This window comes from Mobula hypostoma, chromosome X2 (assembly GCF_963921235.1).
Source record: "Mobula hypostoma chromosome X2, sMobHyp1.1, whole genome shotgun sequence".
NCBI lineage: Eukaryota > Metazoa > Chordata > Chondrichthyes > Myliobatiformes > Myliobatidae > Mobula > Mobula hypostoma.
This window is the reverse complement of record NC_086129.1, coordinates 23,936,337-23,958,518: the sequence shown is the minus strand read 5'-3', so window position 1 is coordinate 23,958,518 and position 22,182 is coordinate 23,936,337. Positions and strand designations below refer to the sequence as shown.

Here is a 22,182-nt window from a genome sequence, read left to right as displayed (position 1 = left end):
CCACCGGTGGCGGAGGTGCAGGAAAGGCATGGTCGAGGCAAGCGAAGGTGCAGGAGGGGTCGAAGCAGAGTTGTGGTGTCCCCGAGAGTGAGAAAAATTCAGATCTCTGATCGATCTAAGTGCCGGGCCGAATTGGAAAGGTCACGTATGGGCTGAATCGTGGTGGTGGGGTTCAGGGCCAGAAGTGGCTCAGTAGCGAGGAACAACCCGATTTTTGGACAATTTCAGCACTGGGCCAGATTGAAAATGTCAGGGTGTTGGGACTGGAGGCAAGGCAAGGGCCAGTACTGTTCACTGCTCTGTGACGTTTACTCAGCTCCATGCTGAACTGAGCCTGTGGCCTGCTCCAGCTGCAGTGATGCCTGGCTTTGTGTCTTTTGTAAAATTTCAGTTCTGGATGCTATTTGCTTACTTTTATTGTTTGTATGATTTTTTTTTCTCTTTCTCTCCAGTGTTTGACATTTTTTTTATGGGTTCTTTTGAGGTTTCTTTGTTTTGTGGCTGCCTGTAAGGAGACAAATCTCAAGGTTGTATAATGTGTACATAGTTTGAAAATAAATATACTTTGAACTTTGAACCCTTGGAGCCCAGGTGTCATTCTGGTATTCTGGGCAGCTTCATGTTCCAATGTGGCAGCAGCATTCTTCATACCCTAGCATTCATTATCATAGAACATACAACAGTACTGCACTGGACAGGCTATTTAACCCACAATGTTGTGCTGATCTTGATGACAATTTATACTAAACGTTCTTTTCTTCTCTATCTCTATATCTCTCATACCCTTCATAATCATATGTTCATCTAAGAAGCCTCTTAATCTTCACCAAACTGCCTGTTTCCACTATTATCCCAGTAACCTAAAATTTTTGTGTTTTTAGAAACAAAACATGACCCACACATTACTTTTAGATTCTATCATCTCCCCCCAACAACATTAAATCATGTCATCCGGTGTTTGACATTTCTACCCTGGGGAGAAGATTCTGACTGTCTATCCTATCTATGCCAATCATAATTTTAGAAAGCTCTTTCATGTCTCCCCTCAACTTCCAATGATCTGAGGAGATCAACACAAGTTTGTCCAACCTTTACTCCAGGCAGCACCTTGGCAACCATTTTCTGCACCCTCTCCACATCCTTCCTATAATGGGACAACCAGCACTGCACACAATACTCCAAGTGCGGTCTAACTAAAGTTTTATATAGCTGTAGCATGACTTTGTTACTCGTATCCTCAACAGCACTACCGATGAGGGTAAGCATTCCACATACCTTCTTTACCACCTTATCCATTTCCTCATGTCATGCTTCTTGTGGCAGTTTTACTCATCCACAAGGAGTGCTGGCACAAGAAAGCAGCATCCATCATCAACGACCCCCACCATCCAGGCCATGCTCTCTTCTCGCTGCTGCCATCAGGCGGGGGTACAGGAGCCTTCGGTCCCACACCACCAGTTTCAGGAACAGTTCATACCCCTCAACCATCCTGAACCAACATGGATAACTTCACTCACCTCAACTCTGAACTGATTCCGCAACCTACAGACTCACTTTCAAGGACTTTACATATCCTCAGTATCATTTATTTACCTTTTTTTTGTTTGCACAGATTGTTGACTTTTGCACAATGGTTACTTGTCAAGCTGTTGTGTGCAGTTTTTCACTGATTCTATTGAATTTCTTTGTTCTACTGTGAATGCCTGCAAGGCGATGAAGCTCAGGATATCATATGGCAAAATATACGCTCATTGGAGCCCGATGGCTGAAGCCTGGAGAACGGAGGCCAGAGGCCTGTCCTGCAGTTGAGGACTGTCTGTCTGTGTGTGTGTGTGTGTGTGTGCGTGTGTGAGAAGGAGGGTGGGAGGGAGGAACAGGGTGTGCTTTACTATTGCTGTTTTGATATTTGTTCTGCCGAGCCTTCTGGACATGCTATGTTTGCACTGGAATGTGCGGCGATGCTTGAAAGGGTGCAGAGAAAATGTACAGTGATTTGCTGGTACTTGAGGACCTGAGTTATAGGAAAGGATGAATAGGTTATGACTTTATTCCCTGGAATGTAGAAGATTGATAGAAGATTCAATAGAGTATACAAAATTATGAGGGGTATAGATAGGATAAATGTGAGCAGGTTTTTTTTCCCACTGAGCTTGGGTGAGACTAGCACTAGAGGCCATAGTTTAAGGGCAAAGAATAAAAAATTTAAGGGGAACCTGAGGGCTGGTGAGTGTGGAACGAGCTGCCAGTGGAAGTGGTGGATGCAGATTCAATTTCAACGTTTAAGAGGATTTTTGATAAGTACATGGATGGGAAGGATATGGAGAGTTATGGTCCAGGTGTGGGTCGATGGATCTAAGCAGAACAATAGTTCGGTACAGACTAGACAGGCTGTAGGGCCTGTGTCTGTGACTCTGTGATTTGTGGGCTGCCCCCAGCACATCCCTAGGTGTGTTGGTTGTTAATGAAAACCGACACATTCATTGTATGTTTTGATGTACATGTGATGAATAAATCTGAATCTGAATCAAAAAAGGAGAGGTGTCACACCTTCAGTCAATGGGGAATGTGTCAAGGGACAGGCAGGGGTTGGTAGGGAGGGAGAAGTTGACTGGAGAGTCATTGAAAAAGTGGTCCCAGCAGCAAGCAGAAAGGGGAAGATGTGCCTGGTGGTGGGATAATGTGTTCGATATGGATGCCACTGGGGTGAAAGGTGAGGACTAAAGCAACTTGGTGGTTGTTCTTCCTGGGGGAGTGGGTTGGGCGGATGGTGGAAATGGGGGTGTCGGAGTAGGCAAGTGGCAAATGGAGAAAATATGTGTGAGGGCTCCATTGACAGAGGGGAAGCTATGCTTCAGAAGCTTTTATGTTCTAGGTACCAAATCCTAATCAGGTTTATTATCACTTATATGATGTGAAATTTGTTTTGCAGCAATGTCTGCAGTCTCTTTTGTCTTCCCATGTTTTGCTGTCTAGATATGTAACCCTGACTAAACAACCTCTGAACATATTTTACTTTACACAAAGTATTGAAAAAAGCATTGCAACACTGCTACGAGACACACAAATCCGGTATTGGAAGCAAGTGACAACATGCCAGTGAACTGTGCATACTCCACGCTATACTATCTACACTTCTTTTTTTGTTTGCTCTGCTTCTTCAATTTTTGTTATGGACTAATGACCATGGTCAATAGCCTATAAATCCAATCTCAAAAACTGCAATTAATAAAGGGGAAAGTTATGACATCATCATAGCTCAGGCAAAACCTGACTCTCTGCCTGAAGGTTCATAAATTGGGGCAGCGATATCTCGATTGAGCCATGGGCTAGAGAAATGTGGTCAAGACCACTTGAAAGGGCAGATTCTGACCGTTACCCCATTGAATGCCATACCCTCATTCACAGGAATTACGTCACTGTGTGATTAGAGTAAGGGAATCATACTAGCTAACAATGTACTACAGTAGTGAACAGGGATAATGTGCAGACCAGGGTCAGAAATAACACAATTTCTCATGATATACCACATTGTTTTTCAACAACTTCAATGTGCTTCAAGCAAATTCTAAGAAATTGGTGTATTAGCGAGAGATGAAGTGATCAGTGTAATCAGTTATGAGGCACTGAGGATCAAATGCTTATAGTAAGTAACTCATTTCTTAAACTAAGCCTGTAATCCCTCTGCTGCCCCCTTGCTACCAAGCACCCCCCAACCACCACCCTCTTTACCCTTACCGCCCCCTTAGAAATTTCCACCACCCCTGGGAAGGCGATTATAGCTTACTTTGCTAACCACTGGTACAGATCATACTCGAAGGATGACCTAGAAATGGTGGGCTGAAGGTCCTGTTCTGAGCTGCGGGAATCCAAGAATCTACGACTTCTTTCCCATTTTTCATTGAATTCCTTTGCTGATCAAATAATCAACACCACTCTCTGTTTAACAAAATTTCATTTGAGACCACTCTGGATCTCAGTGTAAATCATTTATTTTATAACAGCTGTCTGAGCTACGCTCAAGATAGCTTTCAAATCTACGGAAGATTTGATGGGACATAATCCACACCAAACATCAAGCACTGCTTCTACTCATCCCACACTAATCCTATTGTGTTCTCCCCACCTTCCGATCAATGTTCCCCAGATTCTACCACTCACAATCACACTAGGTTCATTGGTCTACCAAACTTGCACATCTTTGTGTCATAAGGTGGTGGCTAGGAACAGATCCAAGTGCAAGACACAGACACTGAAGTACTAGGGACAGGACTAGGATACAGGCTGAGGGAGAGGGCAAGGACATGGACATGAAAACCGGGAACCCGGAACAGGATTGGACAAGAGAGCTAGGACCCTGGGCTTGGACTCAGAGACAGAGACTGGACAAGGACCCAGTACCTGGGTCTTGCCTCTGGCTTGGACCCCAGAACTAGGCAAGGACGAGGCTTGGCAGGAGGCAGGAGCCTTCAGGCTTGGGGCTAGGCAGGAGCCTGGGGTCTCCAGGCTTGGGGCTAGACAGGAGGCAGGAGGCTGGAGCCTTCAGGCTTGGGGCTAGGCAGGAGCCTGGGGTCTCCAGGCTTGGGGCTAGGCAGGAGCCTGGGGTCTCCAGGATTGGGGCTAGGCAGGAGCCTGGGGTCTCCAGGCTTGGGGCTAGGCAGGCTCCTCCTGGGCAGGGCGCGGATCATCACCCGACAGAGGCATGGGACAGGAGGGGACAGAACCAACCGCTGGTAACGGCAAGATGACCTGGCTTAACTGGGCGGAGGCAAGGGACAGGAAGGGAGCTAGGTACAGGGTGGCTCCAGGACAAGACTGCAGGCGAGACAAGGCGAGAGTTACCCGCAAGACAAGGCAAGGCTTCAGGCAATGCAAGGCAAGACGAGACGAGACGAGACGAGACCTTCAGGGGAGGCGAGAGTTACCGGTAAGACAAGGCAGAGCTTCAGGCGAGGAAACAGAAGGCAGAGGAAGGGATACAAGGGGTAAGGACAAGAACAATCCAGCAGCCACGCCTTGGTCTCTGAAGGTATTTATGCAGCAAGCCCCAACGAGCATCAGCTGACTCAATTAGAGCTCAACAAGAACAGAAACAGGGTAGATAGGAAAACCTGGAGGAAGGGTCAATGGACCGGACCATGACACTTTGGGACTTGGGACAAAACCAGGGCACCCAGAAACGCCTACTGAGTCACAGGGAGAACATGCAAACTCCAGTAGACAGCACCTGAAATACGGATTGAACACAATCTCTGGAACTGTGAGGCAGCTACTCTACTATATTCTGTTAAAGGTGAATTGATCCCAGCTCCACTCCCTATTCCTCCCCCAAATGGTAGAATCTGTCTGTTGTCTTACACTTCTCCTTATTCCACTAATTAAATTTCAAAGTTTCAAATTAGATATGTGTCACCTGATGCTGCCCTGAAATTCATTTTCTTATAGGCATTCAGAGTAAAGACAAAGAAACATAATAGAATTAATGAAAACGTGCACAACAAATACGGACAAACAACTAATGTGCAAACAACAACAAACTGTGCAAATAAAGAAAAGAGAAAAAGTAATTATAACAATAAACAAATAAGCAATAAATATTGAGAAAATGAGTTGTGAAGTCCTTAAGAGTGTGTCCATGGGTTGTCGAATCAGTTCAGTGTTGAGGTCAGTGTATTTATTCCCCCACCCCACTTCAAGAGCCTGATGATTGAGGGGTAATAACTGTTATGAACCTGGTGGTGTGGATCCTGAGGCTCCTGTGCCTTCTTGCTGATGGTAGCAGTGAGAAGAGAGCATGGCCTGGGTGGTGAGGATTTCTAGTGATGGATGCTGCTTTCCTACGACAGTGCTCTGTGTAGATGTGCTCAGTGGTCGGGAGGGCTTTACCCGTGATGGACGGGGCTGCATTCCACAACCTTTTGAAGGCTTTTCTGTTCAAGGGCATTGGTGTTACCCTGCCACCTCAGACTCCTGCCTCACCATTCCTCTCTTCTTTATACTGGCCAACTCAACTCTACTCTCAGCCCTGGTGTAGGGTTTCAATCCCAATCGTCGACAGCTACTTTTTCCCCACAGACGCTGCTCGACCTGCTACATTCTTCCAGCAGTTTGTTTATGGCTGAAAGGGGAAATGGATGTTTGTTCACCTACTTTATGTAGTTGGGTCTCAAATTTTGTTTTAATAACACTCTTTAAGTCTTCTGGGATGCTTTAAGAAATTAAAGGCTCTACATAAATCCAACACGCACAAAATATTAGAGGAACTCAGCAAGTCAGGCAGTATCTATAGAGGGAAGTGAAGAGTTTACATTTTGAGCTGAGACCCTTCATCAGGACTGAGTTTCAACCAGAAATGTCAACTGTTCATTTCCCTCTATAGATGCTGCCTGACCCACTGAGTTCCTGCAGTGATTTGTCTGTTGCTCCAGATTTTCAGCATCTACTGTCTTTCTTGGATCTACATGAATGCAAATTGTTTTTCTTTCCACCAGATTGGAGAAGGAGTAGTTTAGTGTTGCTCCTCTTGTCCATCATGCAGTCGCCTTTATAGGATGTAGAGGGAAAGGATGAATACTGGGAAGGTCACTATGAAAATCCTCCCTCCAACTTGTCAAAATCATGGGCGCAAAGGTGATGAGTTTATCCTGTGCCCCGCAGATTAGGATGAACATGGACGGGTTTATGATGGAGGGAGCGGACAGTGTGCAGTTCCACTGGTTTAACTCTCTCCTGAGGACCAGCACTCTACCAAGGCAAGGAGAGACGAGAGGGGAAAATTATTGAAAAGAGCAACGAATAACCTGCAGATAGAACTCAGCTAGCCAAGTAGCATTTGTGGGGAAAAAGGAAAGTATAGATGTTACTCGACCCTCTGAGTTCCTCCAGTAGATTATTACTCCAGATTCAACTATCTACCGTCTCTCATATCCCCTAATTATTAAAAGCGATGGGGACCAGAGGAATAGATCTAATGGAATTGCTCTCCTGTGAGCTGGCATGGACCCGATGGGCCGAAAAATCTCCTTCTGCTCCGTTACCAGGGGATGGCTTATGGGTTTGGGGGAGAGATGTGAACTCCCTGTTCTTTTTCCTGGAGCGGAGATGATCTCACCTTCTCCAATGCGCAGTCTCTCCGCAGTCCTCAGCTCCTGAGCACTCGCCTCTCGCTCTCCGGTTCGATGGCAGCTCCGCTCGTCACCCTCGACGAAGAATGGCAGGATTTCTACGAGCTGAAACCCGACCGAGCCGGGGGACGGGGGCAGCTGGAAGAGGAGAACCTGAACGAGTTGGGATCGGTGAGAACGGCGGGAGTCTCCCACCTTGAAGACCTAAGCGAGCTGGATAATTTCACCACGGAAATTATGAGCTTCAAATCCATGGAGGATCTGGTGAACGATTTCGATGAGAAACTCAACGTTTGTTTCCGAAATTACAACGAGAAGACGGAGAATTTGGCCCCGGTAATAAAGCAGATGGCGGAAGAGGAGGAAGAATTAATCAGGGATGATGAGTAAGTGGTTTGTAAAATCTCAAAATTATAATTAACAATGAGCAATTGAGACAAAACATCTGAACATTTCGATTAATCACAAAAGTGAAATGAACGTCGCTGTGGAGGATTTTATTTTTAAATTTCCTACAAAATGATTTTATTGTTGCAGTTGAATTTAATGAAGCGGCGTTTGCTTTATGTAAGAATAAAGCTGCTGCGCGTTGTTCCAGGAATACCTTTTGTTAGACGTTTTCGCAGTGACCCGACACTCAGCCACATCACCTGCAGAACACTGCTGGATTTCCTTTTACTTCTCAAAAGGTTTCACCAACCTCCCCCCGCCCCCCGACCCTCCACCACCACCAGAATGCACAAATTAACATCACAAAATCCTGATCCTGACAATTAATGCAATGGGATTTAAGTGTTTTAGATTAAAATACTGGGCTGTAGATAATTTAAATATTGTGCAGCTAAGGAAGTCTATTTTCTAAATTAAAACATATTGAGTAGGTCTGGACCAGAAGGTCCAGGGTTGTTGCTGCATTTGAAGGTGCAGTAAAGCACAAAGCTGTTCGAATGGATGTGGATGTGGACTGATTTCAGGGATAATTACTGCACCAGGCAAACCCAGTTTTTCACATAGAACATCATGTAATGGTCAAAGGACGATGCCCTTATTTCCCACTTGGGGCTATTTTGCTATCCTAACGGCGATCACTTCCCATTATTGTTGGTTGCGACTGTGTAATTCTTTCTTCAGCTCTGGCACTTGTCATCAGGACCTGAGGCAGGTTCCGCAGATCTGGACTTGGCATTCGCAATGAAAGTGCAATGTTGTCACATGCATCTAATCCACAATGGCTAGATGTGCCCACATTCATATTCACTGGAAAATCTGTGCCCTCAGTCTGGGGCATGTTGCAGTCTGCCCGTGGTTATATACATAGTCAGATGTCTCCAATTAGTGGGAAATGATGAGAATTAATGGCTCAGTGAGCAAATACATTACTGAGTACAGTACTGAGCATATTACCCAGAAGACTGCTTGGCTTCATTCCTGTGTGGAATTAGCTGGTTTCACCTGATGCTGGAGTACAGTTGACATGGTTGTCCCCGATCTTTTTGGATAAAGTGTCATCTCCATCAGAAATGTATCCAAGTGAAAGCCACAATGGAATTTACATCCACCACACTGTCAGTGCACACTAAATATTTGCCATGTTAATCAAACATATTTTTCTCATCTTACTCCTGGTTCTTTTGCCAATGTTTTAAATCTGTGACCTTCCATAAATCCTGCCATAATTTTGTACATCTTTATCAAATCTTTGGAAGCAGGATGTCACCAGAACCTAAAAATTGTTGCTTTGAGGAAAGATAGGAAAAGCTGAGGCTGGGGAAAAAAAGCCACTGATAGAGATTTACTTATGGTGAATAAAATTCTGAGGAGATTAAATAGGAAGTAGATATTTCCTTGAGTAAGGAAAGCAGGGAATCCAGGGAAATGTTGATTTAAATTAATTGGCAGATTTAAGGATTAGGAATGAGAGAAGGGAATGCCTACAGGACTGCTTTGAATCGGTGGACTGGACTGTATTCAGGGATTCATCTTCGAACCTGGATGAGTATGCTGCAGTTGTTACTGACTTCATTAAAACCTGTGTGGATGAGTGTGTGCCTACAAAGACCTACTGTACATTCCCAAACCAAAAGCCGTGGATGAACCAGGAGGTACGTCGTCTGCTGAAGGCTAGATCTGTGGCATTCAAGTCTGGTGACCCAGGCCTGTACCAGAAAACCAGGTATGATTTGTGGAGGGCTATTTCAAGAGTGAAGAGACAAATTTGAACGAGGTTGGATGCGACATCGGATGCACGGCAACTCCGGCAGAGTCTGCAAGACATTACTTCCTACAAAGCGAAACCCAATAGCATGAATGGCAGTGATGCTTCACTACCAGATGAACTCAACGCCTTCTATGTCCACTTTGAAAGGGAGAACACAACTACAGCTGTGAAGATCCGTGCTGCACCTGATAATACTGTGATATCCCTCTCCAAGGCTGATGTTAGGCTGTCTTTAAAGAGAGTGAACCCTCGCAAGGCGGAAGGTCCAGATGGAGTACCTGGTAAGGCTCTGAAAACCTGTGCCAACCAACTAGTGGGAGTATTCAAGGACATTTTCAACCAAGTTTATCAATTTTATTCACCAAGGCAGAAGTTCCCACTTGCTTCAAAAAGGCAACAATTATACCAGTGCCTAAGAAGAATAACGTGAACAGCCTTAATGACTATCGCCTGATAACACTCACATCTACATTGATGAAATGCTTTGGAAGTTCGGTCATGACTAGAATGAACTCCTGCCTCAGCAAGGACCTGGACCTATTGCAATTTGCCTATTGCCACAATAGATCAACAGCAGATGCAATCTCAATGGCTCTCCACGTGGCTTTAGTCCACCTGGACAACACAAACACCTACGTTAGGGTGCTGTTCATCAACTATAGCTCAGCATTTAAAAAAAAATACTTTATTTTAAAAAAAAAACAATGAAATCAACTAAAGCATACCAGCTCAGACATGTATAAAAAAGAAATAAGCAAAAAAAAGACATAACATTAGAGGGATGCCTATTGTACAAAGTGCTCAAAAATACTAAACGTTGAATCTCACATAAGGGCTGTGAGAAATCAGCTGAGGGGAAAGTGCTCATCCGCCCCCGGCCTCATCCAGGTAGGCAAGAAATGGATCCCAGATAGCTGAAAATTTTTTAATTGAATTGGTTCTCAAGAACCTAAGTTTCTCCATCTGTTTGACTGAGATCATGTCAGCCATCCATCTCCGAAAGGAAGGGGGAGAAGGTGATTTCCATTCCCTCAAGGTAAGTCTTTTGGCAACAATCATCCCCAGCATCAGAAACTGTTGTATGGCTGCAGGGAAACAAATAGTAGATTGCGAGCAGCCAAATACAGCGAGACCACCTTCCAAGGGGAAGGATCTTTTATAGGCCTTTGAGTACTGGTCAAATATTTTGGACCAAAATCCAGTCAGTAATGGGCAAAACCAAAAGATATGCCTGCTTTGAAAGGGAGAATATAACTACAGCTGTGAAGATCCCTGCTACACCTGATGACCCTGTGATCTCTGTCTCAGAGGCCGATGTTAGACTGTCTTTAAGGAGAGTGAACCCCCACAAGGCAGAAGGTCCCGATGGAGTACCTGGTAAAGCTCTGAAAACCTGTGCCAACCAACTAGTGGGAGTATTCAAGGACATTTTCAACCTCTCACTGCTAAGGTGGAAGTTCCCACTTGCTTCAAAAAGCCAACAATCATACCAGTGCCTAAGAAGAATAATGTGGGCTGCCTTAATGACTATCGCCTGGGAGCACTCACATCGACAGTGATGAAATGCTTTGAGAGGTTGGTCATGACTAGACTGAACTCCTGCCTCAGCATGGACCTGGACCCATTGCAATTTGCCTATCACCACAATAGATCAAAGGCAGACATAATCTCAACTATGGCTCAGCATTTAATACCATCATTCCCACAATCCTGATTGAGAAGTTGCAGAACCTGGGCCTCTGTACCTCCCTCTGCAATTGGATCCTCGACTTCCTAACCGGAAGACCACAGTCTGTGCGGATTGGTGATAACATCTCCTCCTCGCTGACAATCAACACTGGCACACCTCAGGGGTGCGTGCTTAGCCCACTGCTCTACTCCCTATATACACATGACTGTGTGGCTAGGCATAGCTCAAATACCATCTATAAATTTGCTGATGATACAACCATTGTTGGTAGAATCTCAGATGGTGACAAGAGGGCATACGGGAGTGAGATATGCCAACTAGTGGATTGGTGCCGCAGCAACAACCTGGCACTCAACGTCAGTAAGACGAAAGAGCTGATTGTGGACTTCAGGAAGAGTAAGACGAAGTAACACGTACCAATCCTCATTGAGGGATCAGAAGTGGAGAGAGTGAGCAGCTTCAAGTTCCTGGGTGTCAAGATTGCTGAGGATCTAACCTGGTCCCAACATATCGATGTTGTTATAAAGAAGGCAAGACAGTGGCTATACTTCATTAGGAGTTTGAAAAGATTTGGCATGTCAACAAATACACTCAAAAACTTCTATAGATGTACCGTGGAGAGCATTCTGACAGGCTACATCACTGTCTGGTATGGGGTGGGGGGGGGAGGGGGGGTGCTACTACACAGGATCGAAAGAAGCTGCAGAGGGTTGTAAATCTAGTCAGCTCCATCTTGGGTACCAGCCTTCAAAGTACCCAGGACATCTTCAAGGAACAGTGTCTCATAAAGGCGGCGTCCATTATTAAGGACCTCCAACTCCCAGGGCATGCCCTTTTCTCACTGCTGCCATCAGATAGGAGGTACAGAAGCCTGAAGGCACACACTCAGCGATTCAGGAACAGCTTCTTCCCCTCTACCATCCGATTCCTAAATGGACATTGAACCCATGAACACTACCTCACTTTCTTTAATGTACAGTATTTCTGTTTTTTGCATGTTTTTTAATCTATTCAATATATGTATACTGTAATTGATTTACTTATATATTTATTATGATTATTATTTTTATTTTATTTATTATTTTTCTCTCTTCTATATTATGTATTGTATTGCATTGAACTGCTGCTGCTAAGTTAACAAATTTCACGTCACATGTCAGTGATAATAAACCTGATTCCGATTCTGATGCTGAAACCTACTGCCTGAATGCTGGAGGCAGAAACATTATTCACATAGAAAAGCAGTATGGATTTGTTCTTAAAGAGTGCAATTAGACTGTTCAGTGGGTGCAAATGGGCTAAAAGGCCTTCTCCTGTGTCATGACTTTTCTGTGATTCTACAGCATCTGCTCCTCCTCTGTCTTTGTTGTTGAAAACCATCATTTCTTAAACCCTCTTGTAAATCTCTGCACCACCTCCAGTATCTTCACATTCTTCCCAGGAGCTGTGACCACAATTGAACTATGAGCTATAATGAATGTTTTGAAAGATTTAACATATTCTGCTTGCTTTTATGCTCAATGCTTCTTTCATAAAATCCAGATCCAATTTTCCTTATCAAACAGTTTCTCGACTTGAGAAATGTGTTTATTTGGGTCTTCTTCGGTTGCACTAACAGCCATATGGAAAAATAAATAGTTCAAATCCATTTGCACAGTGGAAGTCAGTAATGATGTTTAAAATATTTTGGAAAGTGTTCTGTATATTTATCTCCTGCAATCAAATTCAAAGTGGTCATGTGAAGGTTCCTGGCAGTGCAATAGATGGTTTGAAGCTTCCTGAGTTAATCAAGCATTAACATCACTTCCCAAAAAAAACCTATGCAATTACCTATATACTAGCTAATGTGAACTGGCTTGGTTCAGTCGGTAGCTTTCATTTCCTTAAGTCAGTAGGGTTGGATTCATGTTGATTTTACTATCCAATATGACCAAAAGTCCATTTCCAAAATGAATTTGTGAAGTAAAAATGAGACCTATCAGTGCAAAAAGAATTGTGTTCTTTGTTTGCTAGACCAGGTTTTGGTTTTAGTTTATTATTGTCACATGTGCCAAAATACAGTGAAAAACACTTGTCTTGTGTACTGTTCATACAGATCACATCACTACACAGTGCATTGAGCTAGAACAAGGTGAAACAATAACACCGCAGAATGATGTGTAAAAGCTACCAGAAGAGTGCAGTGCAGGTAAATAATAAGGTGCAAGCTCATGACAAGGTAGATTGTGAGGCCAAGAGTCCATCTTATCGTACAAGAGGTCTGTTCAAGAGTCTTATAACTAGGTTTGAAGCTGTCCTTGAACCGGGTGGTATGTGCTTTCAGACTGCAACTGTTTTCCTGTCTATTTTCTTTAAAGCACATGATAATGGCAGCAGGTGTGCAATAAACTGGGTCACATCCTTCATCATTCAGGTATTCATTGCAGAAATTTTAACTATTTTGACAGGATCATTTTATGGCTAGTTTGGCACCAGATTTATATTCAGCTAAGTTTAGCATTGAGTAATATTATGTGGACTTAAAACTGGTGTTCTATCTGCTCCTGTAGGTTATCTTCATGCCAAGCTCGATTAAGTTTACTCCATCAACCAATTCATTTAATAATCAGAATGATATGGGGCAACACAGGTTAGGAATGCCCTGATTAATAATCTGTGCTGTCAGTTGATCAGTGAGATAAGAGCATTAGAGATCCAGGGCCGGGTGACAAAGTCGTCTGGTTAAACTGAAGAATCAAATGATGCAAAATGTTCCATGAACAAATTTTGAAGAAAAAATTGGGAATTTAGCTTATTCACATTCCACATCAGAAACCAATGATTTGGGGAATGTTACAGTGTCAGTGCTGGTGATATTTCACAGCAAAACTTTCTATCAAATGGTATAAGATGCCTTGAGCTGTGCCTAAGGTCTGGAGACGTGCTATATAAATGCAACTGCATTTGTTTTCTACAGAAAGACAAATGGAACTCTCCCTATAAAGCCTGTTGCCCCTTTTCAGAAATAAACAGAACAGAGATATTTCAAGTAATCTATACAGCTTGATATTAATATAATGTTCACTAAACACTTAAGTTTTGTCCCTATCATTTCTGATGTTATTTCAACTCATTATGCCCACATTCCATCTCATAGAGTCATAGAACATGACAGTACAGAAACAGACCCTTCAGTCTATCTAGTCCATGCGAACCATTAATCTGCCTAGTCCCATTGATCTGTACCCAAAACATAGCCCTCTATACCCTTCCCATCCACGTACCTATCCAACTTTCCCTTCAATGTTGAAATCGACCCTGCATCCACCACTTGTGCTGGCAGCTGGGTCCACACTCTCTCCACTCTCTGAAAAAGTTCCCCCTCATGTTCCTCTTAAACATTTCACCTTTCACCCTTAACCCATGACTTATAGTTCTAGTCTTACCTAACCACAATGGAAAAAGCCTGCTTGAATTTGCCCTGTCTATACCCCTCATAATTTTGTATGACTCCATTCAATCTCCCCTCAGTTCCAAGAAATAATGCCCTAACCTATTTAATCTTCCCTTATAATTCAGGTCCTACAGTCCCGGCAACATCCTTGTAAATTTTCTCTGCACTCTTTCAACCTTATTTCCATCTTTCCTGTAGGTAGGTGACCAAAACTGGACACAATACTCCAAATTAGGCCTCACCAACATCTTATACAATTTCAACATAGAATCCCAACTCCTGTACTCAATACAGTGATTTATGAAGGCCAATGTGCAAAAAGCTTTCTTTACAACCCTATTTATCTGTGGTGCCACTTTCAATGAATTATGGACCCGTATTCCCAGATCCCTCTGTTCTACAGCATTCCTCAGTGCCCTACCGCTCACTGTATAAAACCTATCCTGGTTGGTCCTCCCAAAGTGCAACACCTCAAACTTGTCTGCATTAAATTCCAACTGCCATTTTTTAACCCATTTCACCAGCTGGTTCAGATCCCACTGCAAGCTGTGATCGTCTTCTTCGCTGTCCACTACACCCCCAATCTTGGTGTCATCTGCAAATTTGCTGATCCAGTTTATCACACTATCATCCAGATCATTGATATGGACGACAAACAGCAACGGACCAGCATCAATCCATGCGGCACATCACTAGACACAGGCCTCCAATCAGAGAAGCAACCATCTACTACCACATTGTTTGGCTTCTTCCATGAAGCCAATGTCTAATCTAATTTACTACCTCATCTTGAATTTCGTCAAGCGACTGAACCTTCCTGACCAAACTCCCATGCAGGACCTTGTCAGATGCCTTGCTAAAGCCCATATAGACAACATCCACTGCCTTGTCTTCATCAACTTTTCTCGTAAATTCTTTGAAAAAGCTCTATTAAATTGATTAGATACGACATACCATGCACAAAGCTATGCTGACTATCTCTAATCAGTCCATGTCTATGCAAATGCTAAAGCCCATATAGACAACATTCACTGCCTTGCCTTCATCAACTTTCCTGGTAACTTCCTCGAAAAACTCTAAGATTGGTTAGACATGACTTACCATACACAAAGTTCTGTTGACTATACCTTATCGGTCTCTGTCTATTCAAATACTTTATATCTGGTCCATCCCAATAACGCTCCCACTTACTGATGTCAGGCACACCAGCCTATAATTTCCTGATTTACTCTTAGAGATTTTCTTAAACAATTGAAGAACATTAGCAGTCCTCCAGTCATCTGGAACTACACCCATGGCTAAGGATGTTTTAAATATCTCTACTGGGGCCCCTGCAATTTCAGCGCTAGCCTCCCACAAGTTCCAAAAGAACACATTGTCAAGCCCTGGGGGTTTATCCACCCTAATTTGCCCCAAGACAGCAAACACCTCCTCCTCTGTAATCTGTATGAGATCTATGACCTTGCTGCTGCATTGCCTCATTTCTATAGACACTGCGTCTGTCTCCCAAGTAAATACAGATGCAAAAAATGCATTTCAGATCTCCTCCATCACTTTTGGCTCCATTATGGATTACCCCTCCGATCATCCAGAGGACCAATTTTGTACCTTTTTATCCTTTTGCTCTTAATATATCGGTAGAAGCCCTTAGGATTCTCTTTCATCACCTTGTGTTCCAGAGCAACCTCATGTCTTCTTTTAGCACTCTTGATTTCCTTCTTATGCATTCTCTTGCGTTTCTTATGCTCCATAAGTACCACATTTGTTCCTACCTGCTTATATCTGCTATGCACCTCCTCTTTTCTTAACCAGGGCCTCAATATCTCTCGAAAATTAAGGCTCCCTAAACCTGTTAACTTTACCTTCTATTCTGACAGGTACATGCAAGCTTTGTACTCTTAAAATTTCACTTTTGTAGGCCTCCTACATACCAAGTACACCTTTGCCAGAAAACAGCCTGTCCCAATCCACACTTGCCAGATCCTTTCTGATACCATCAAAATTGGCCTTTTTCCAGTTTGGAATCTCACCCCGAGGACGAGACCTATCCTTTTCCACAGTTACCTTGAGACTAATGGCATAATGATCACTAGATGCAAAATGTTCCCCTACACAATTTTCTGTCACCTGCCCTGTCTCATTCCCTGATAGGAGATCTAGTATCATACTCTCTCTGGTTGGGACTTCTATGTACTGATTATTTCCTGAGCACATTTAACAAACATGTTCCCATCCAGCCCTTTTACAGTATGGGAGTCCAAATCAATATGTTCATTCATTTTGTGCAGTATTGAAAAAATCAATATGTGGAAAATTAAAGTCACCTGCTATCACAATCTTGTTTCTTGCTACATTCTGTGATCTCTCTACAAATTTGCTCCTTTAAATCCAATGGGTTGTCTGTAATCCCATTAACGTGGTCATACCTTCCTTATTCCTGAGTTCTACCCATAAAGCTTCACTGGATGAGCTCTCCAGTTTCTCCTGACAGAGCACTGCCATGACATTTTCCCTGACTAGTAATGGCCCCCTTCCTCCTTGAAACCCTCCCACTCTATCACATTTAAAACAACGGAACCCTGGAATATTGAGCTGCCCATCCTGCCCCTCCTGTAACCAAGTCTCACTCCTGGCTACAATGTCATAATTCCACATGCTGATCCATGTCCTCATCTACCTTTCCTATAATACTCCTTGCATTAAAGTATACGCAGCTCAGAATATTAGCCCCACCACACCCAACCTTTCGATTCCTGACTTTATATGTAGGCTTAACAACATCTTTCTCCAGAGCCACTCCAATATCTGTTCTCGTGCTCTGGTTCCCATTCTCCTACAACTTTAAGTTAAGCACCACTATTGCAGCACTAGCAAACCTCACCGCAAGGAAAGGTTTATTTTTGTGCCTTTATTTTTGAGTTATATAACGTGGTGTGTCTTCAGTTCTCTGCTGCAGTTATGTAAGAGTTTTTTCCATTAGTCCAAACTCTCAGTCGATGTGAATAAAGACAGATAAATGAGTTAGAGGTGGCTTCTTATTTTCTCTGATTTGTCCATTTATTTCTTTGCATGATGACATTGCAGAATTGTTAAATTTCACCATTCACACTGATTAATTCACGTTGATACAATTGTATTTCTATGTTATATTGACTGTCATGTTGTACGTACTATTTATTACAAATTTCTATAAATTGCACATTTAGACAGACGTAACATAAAGATTTTTACTCCTCATGTATGTGAAGGATGTAAGTAATAAAGTCAATTCAATTCAATTCAACAAAATAATAGCAGGGAGCAGAGATGTTGAAATGTAGCACAGTCAGCCCTGCTTTTGGAACAACGTGAACCAACAAAAGTGTTGCCAAGAGTGAAACAGGCTGTGTTTATTATTCATGAGTGGAATTTTTGATCAATTATTTGCATCTGTACTGGCAGCAAATTATAGGTCTTTCATCTTCACGGCTAACATTTGTATTGTGCCTTTAATATAGTAAAACGCCATCAAATGAAATCTGATATTGGTACATAAGGGAGGAAGAACAAGTGATCAATAGCTCTGACAAGATTGGGAAATGACCTAGAGGGAGAGAGGGAGAAAGGGAGGAAAGGTGTTTTGTTTTACCACAGGCAGCCATGAGTCTTTGGAAATCTTTCTCCCAAAGGGCAGCGGTAGCAGCATTTTTGATATGTTTAAGGCAGAGTTAGAGACTTGATAAAAAAAAACGTTAATGTGGGAGGCAGGATTGCAATATTGAGGTTATAATCAGATTAGCCATGATTTTATTGAATGGCAGAGAATGCTTGAGGAGCTAAGGGAACTACTCCTGCACCTAGTCTGTAAATTCATGTGTCATCCACTCCCATTCATAACTGGATGTGGTAGGATTGCAAAGCTTTCATCTGATCAATTGCTGCTGCTCTTGCTATTTAACACACGTAGTCCGGTGTTACATAAGAGATTCGGGAGGCAGTTAGTTGAAGGGGGACAGAGTAGGGAGACCGAAGGATGCAGTGGATCCAAATGCAGTAGGATTTGATAGGAAGCGGTTTGCAGAAAAGGAATGTGAGCAAATCTGTGTGTGCATGTGTGGGTCTGGTCAGTGCTTGCATACATGCACATGCTCATACATGTGTCTGAGAAGTAGAGCCTCTTCCCTCTCTTTGCCATTGGATCAAGACCTTCCTCTGGCAAGCCTATGTGGAACCTGGTGTTCAATAGCCACCAAACATTAAAATAACTCACATATGGGCATCTTCCACTCTTCACAGCTTGTATGGATGCAACTCACCCCTGAGCCAAAGACACTGGTTAGAAGGTGGTGGTCAGGTATTACTAGAAAGTTTTGAACGTGCTCTATTAGCAACAACATCTCCTCCACCATCACCAACAGCACATGAAGAAAGCACGACAGTGCCTCTACTTCCTTAGAAGTTTGCGAAAATTCAGCATGACATCTAAAACTTTGACAAGCTTTTATAGATGTATGGTGGAGAGTATATAGACTGGTTGCATCATGGGCTGATATGGAAATACCAATGTCCTTCGGAGGAAAATCTTACAAAGTGTAGTGAATACAGCCCAGTCCATCACGGGTAAAGCCCTCCCCACCAGTGAGCAAATCTACACAGAGTGATGGTGCAGGAAAGCAGAATCCATCATCAGGGACCCCCACCACTCAGGTCATGCTCTCTTTTCTCTGCTGCCATCAGGAAGAAGGTACAGGAGCCTCAGGACTCACAACACCAGGTTCAGAAACAGTTATTACCCCTCAACCTTTAGACTCTTGAACCAGAGGGGATAACGTCACTCAACCTCACTTGCCTTGCCCATCGTTGAAGTGTTCCAACAACCTATGGACTCATTCTCAAGAACCCTTCATCTCATGTTCTTGATATTTATTGCTTGCTTGCTTATTTGTTTGTTTATTTATTTATTTTATTTTGTATTTGCACAGTTTGTTGTCTTTTGCACACAGGTCATTTGTCCACCCTGTTGGATGCGGGCTTTCATTGATTTTCTTACGGTTCTTGGATTTGTTGAGTATGCCCCGCAAAAAGATGAATTTCAGGATGGTATGTGGTGACATATATATACTTTGATAATAAATTTACTTTGAATTCTTCCTTCTCAGGCATTTTGATATGAGCCTAAAGCTGTTAAAATTCGAGCCTCCACATTAAAAATCCAGCAAGAATAACAATAAACATTTGCCCCCTAGTATCTCCAACATAAAGGCTGGACATGTGATGATCTAGGATATTAGCAAAGCCAGCAAAGCATATTGGGGCATATAATCGTGTTATCATGCATGGATGGGAGTATTGCCCAATATAAAATCTGGCTGTTGGATCACCAATCTGTAGTTTATATGTCCCAGCAATTCAGGGAAAAGGAAATCTCATCTAACCTTTATCTTACTTCTGTGTTTATACTTCTCCCATTGATGTAATAATCCCAGTTGATAAAGGTAGTTTGTCATGACCAGGAGGAGATAGTGCTTTAATTGGTTTAATGGATGTCAAACCTTGAGACTCCACTGTGCAAAGTTTAGCAAAAAACACTTAATGCATGAAGATCCGTTGGCCATTATTTTAATGGATAGGATAAAGGAGTCAGCATCTCCATTAGATTTTGAGGACAGAGGGACAACAAATAAATGCAATAGCTTCTAAAGCATTATTTTAAATAATCCAGCTCCTGCTGACTCACTGTTTCTATGGCCTCCAGATAATGTTTCCAAATTATAACCATTCCTAAGTAAATCTGATCAAGTGTTTGCTATTCCCTGGTGCACAGAGAATGGTGGGTGAACCAATTAAAAGGATTTGATAAGGAAAAATGCAGACAATTCTCTGATAGTAATTTACAACTAAATAAATGCACTTTTAAAATTAGAGCCAGGTCATTTAGGAAGACTGTATTAGTAGACCATAACGTATAGTAGAAGAATTAGGCCATTCAACCCATTGAGTCTGCTCCACCATTCAACCATGGCTGAATTTTGTCAACCCCATTTTTCGGATTTCTCCCCATAAATCTCAAGTCCTGTACCAATCAAGAACCTAGCAGCCGCTGCCTTAATACATCCAATGACTTGGCCTATACAGCCCTCTGAGGTGATGAATTCCATAGATTAACCACTCCCAGCTGAAGAAATTTCTCCTCATCTCACTTCTAAAGAGATGTCCCTTCATTCTCAGGCTGTCCACTCGGGTCCCAGAGTTTCCTACTAACAGAAATATCCTCTCCATATCCACTCTATCCAGGTCTGTAGTATCCGGTGAGTTGTAATAAGGTCCCTGCTCATTCTTCTGAAGTCCATTGAGGATAGGCCCAGAGACATCAAATGTTAAACCTTTAATTCCTGTGATAATTCTTGTGAACCTTCTCTGGATCCTCTCCAGGGCCAGCACATCCCTCTTTAGGATATGGAGCCCAAAATTACTCAAGATATTCCAAATATGGTCTGACCAACGCCTTCTAAAACTTTATAAAGAGTCAAAGAGAGAAGATTGTCTGTTGTATCCGATGATAACTGTTAGATCTGTGCATTTCTTCTGTTGTGCGTTCGAAGGCGGCTGCTGAATCCAAGCTGTGAGCAATATGCACGTTCACAATAAGGTCATGGAAACTTTTAAAATCAAAGTAAGCTTTATTCATAATAAAAAATTATTTACAAGACAGTACAATGCCTTTTCATCCTTATATTCATAGTCAATGCTTTAAGCAGAGTTTTATTACATTCCTTGAAACCAATAGGACTGTTGCCATACATGTGGCCCCCTGGGGGTGATATACTACTCGAATAATTGAGGGGCTTCCTCACCCAACCTGACCCCTGACCCTGCAGTGGTGGATGAGCCCCGTACTGTGGTGGCTGCACCGAGCTTCAGTGCGTCCCTCAGCACGAACTTCTGCAGCCTGCAATTGTCAGTCGGCAGTATTCCTCCACAAAAATATTGATGTTCTGACAGACCACCAAGTTTCAAGCTGACTAAAGGGTGTCTTTCACTGAATTAATGATCTACTAGCAGCTCGCCAGCCACTCCAGCCATTTGGGAACAAGTTCATGTGTGCAATATTAGCTTTCATGCAGTGAACTGCATGAAGGAACCTGCGTGGGAGAATTTTTAAACTGAAAAAGCCACTCGCACTAGGGCAGTTCCACTCTCTTGGCCACAGAAGTCTGGGTCCAGTGGTTTCAAATTATCGTCACAACTGGGGCCCTCCTTGGGTGCAGTGGATGACCATCACTTTACTGTGCCTTGTCGTACCTTTCGCTCTCCACGGGTGCTGTAGAGCTGCCTTCCTGGCTGTTGGATCATCTGTTGATTGCGTCCTCCCAGTTTGCTGGTACTGATTTCGCTTGCTATGACAGGCATGTCCCTATCTCACTGGGGTGTGAGGCCTGCTGGTGACCCTTACCTGGTTTAGCCCACCTGTCACAGTGATGTACCGGGGTGTGGCTGCTGTTGCACACAAACAGCTACTTGGAGCCACGAATAGAAAGATACAGCACAGAAACAGGCCCTTCAGCCCACTGAGTCCGTACAGACCATCAACCACATATTACACTAATTCTAACTATTCTCATTTATAATTCTCTCACGTTCCCATCAGATTCTCCATGATCTACACGTTAGGGGCAATTTATGATGGCCATTTAACCTGCTGACTACCATGTCACTTGAATGATCGGCGGGAATTGAACAC

At 43.1% G+C, this 22,182-nt stretch overlaps 1 protein-coding gene across 1 annotated transcript in view; it reads left to right on the top strand.

Annotated features, from left to right (window-relative positions):
• The first annotated feature begins 7,144 nt into the window (after positions 1–7,144).
• Positions 7,145–22,182, top strand: part of fez1 (fasciculation and elongation protein zeta 1 (zygin I)) — a 76,743-nt gene continuing 61,705 nt past the window's right edge. The window contains exon 1 of the mRNA XM_063038446.1: positions 7,145–7,507. Coding sequence (XP_062894516.1) covers positions 7,176–7,507 — 332 coding nt within the window. The 5' untranslated portion in view covers positions 7,145–7,175. The remainder of the gene's footprint in view (positions 7,508–22,182) is intronic.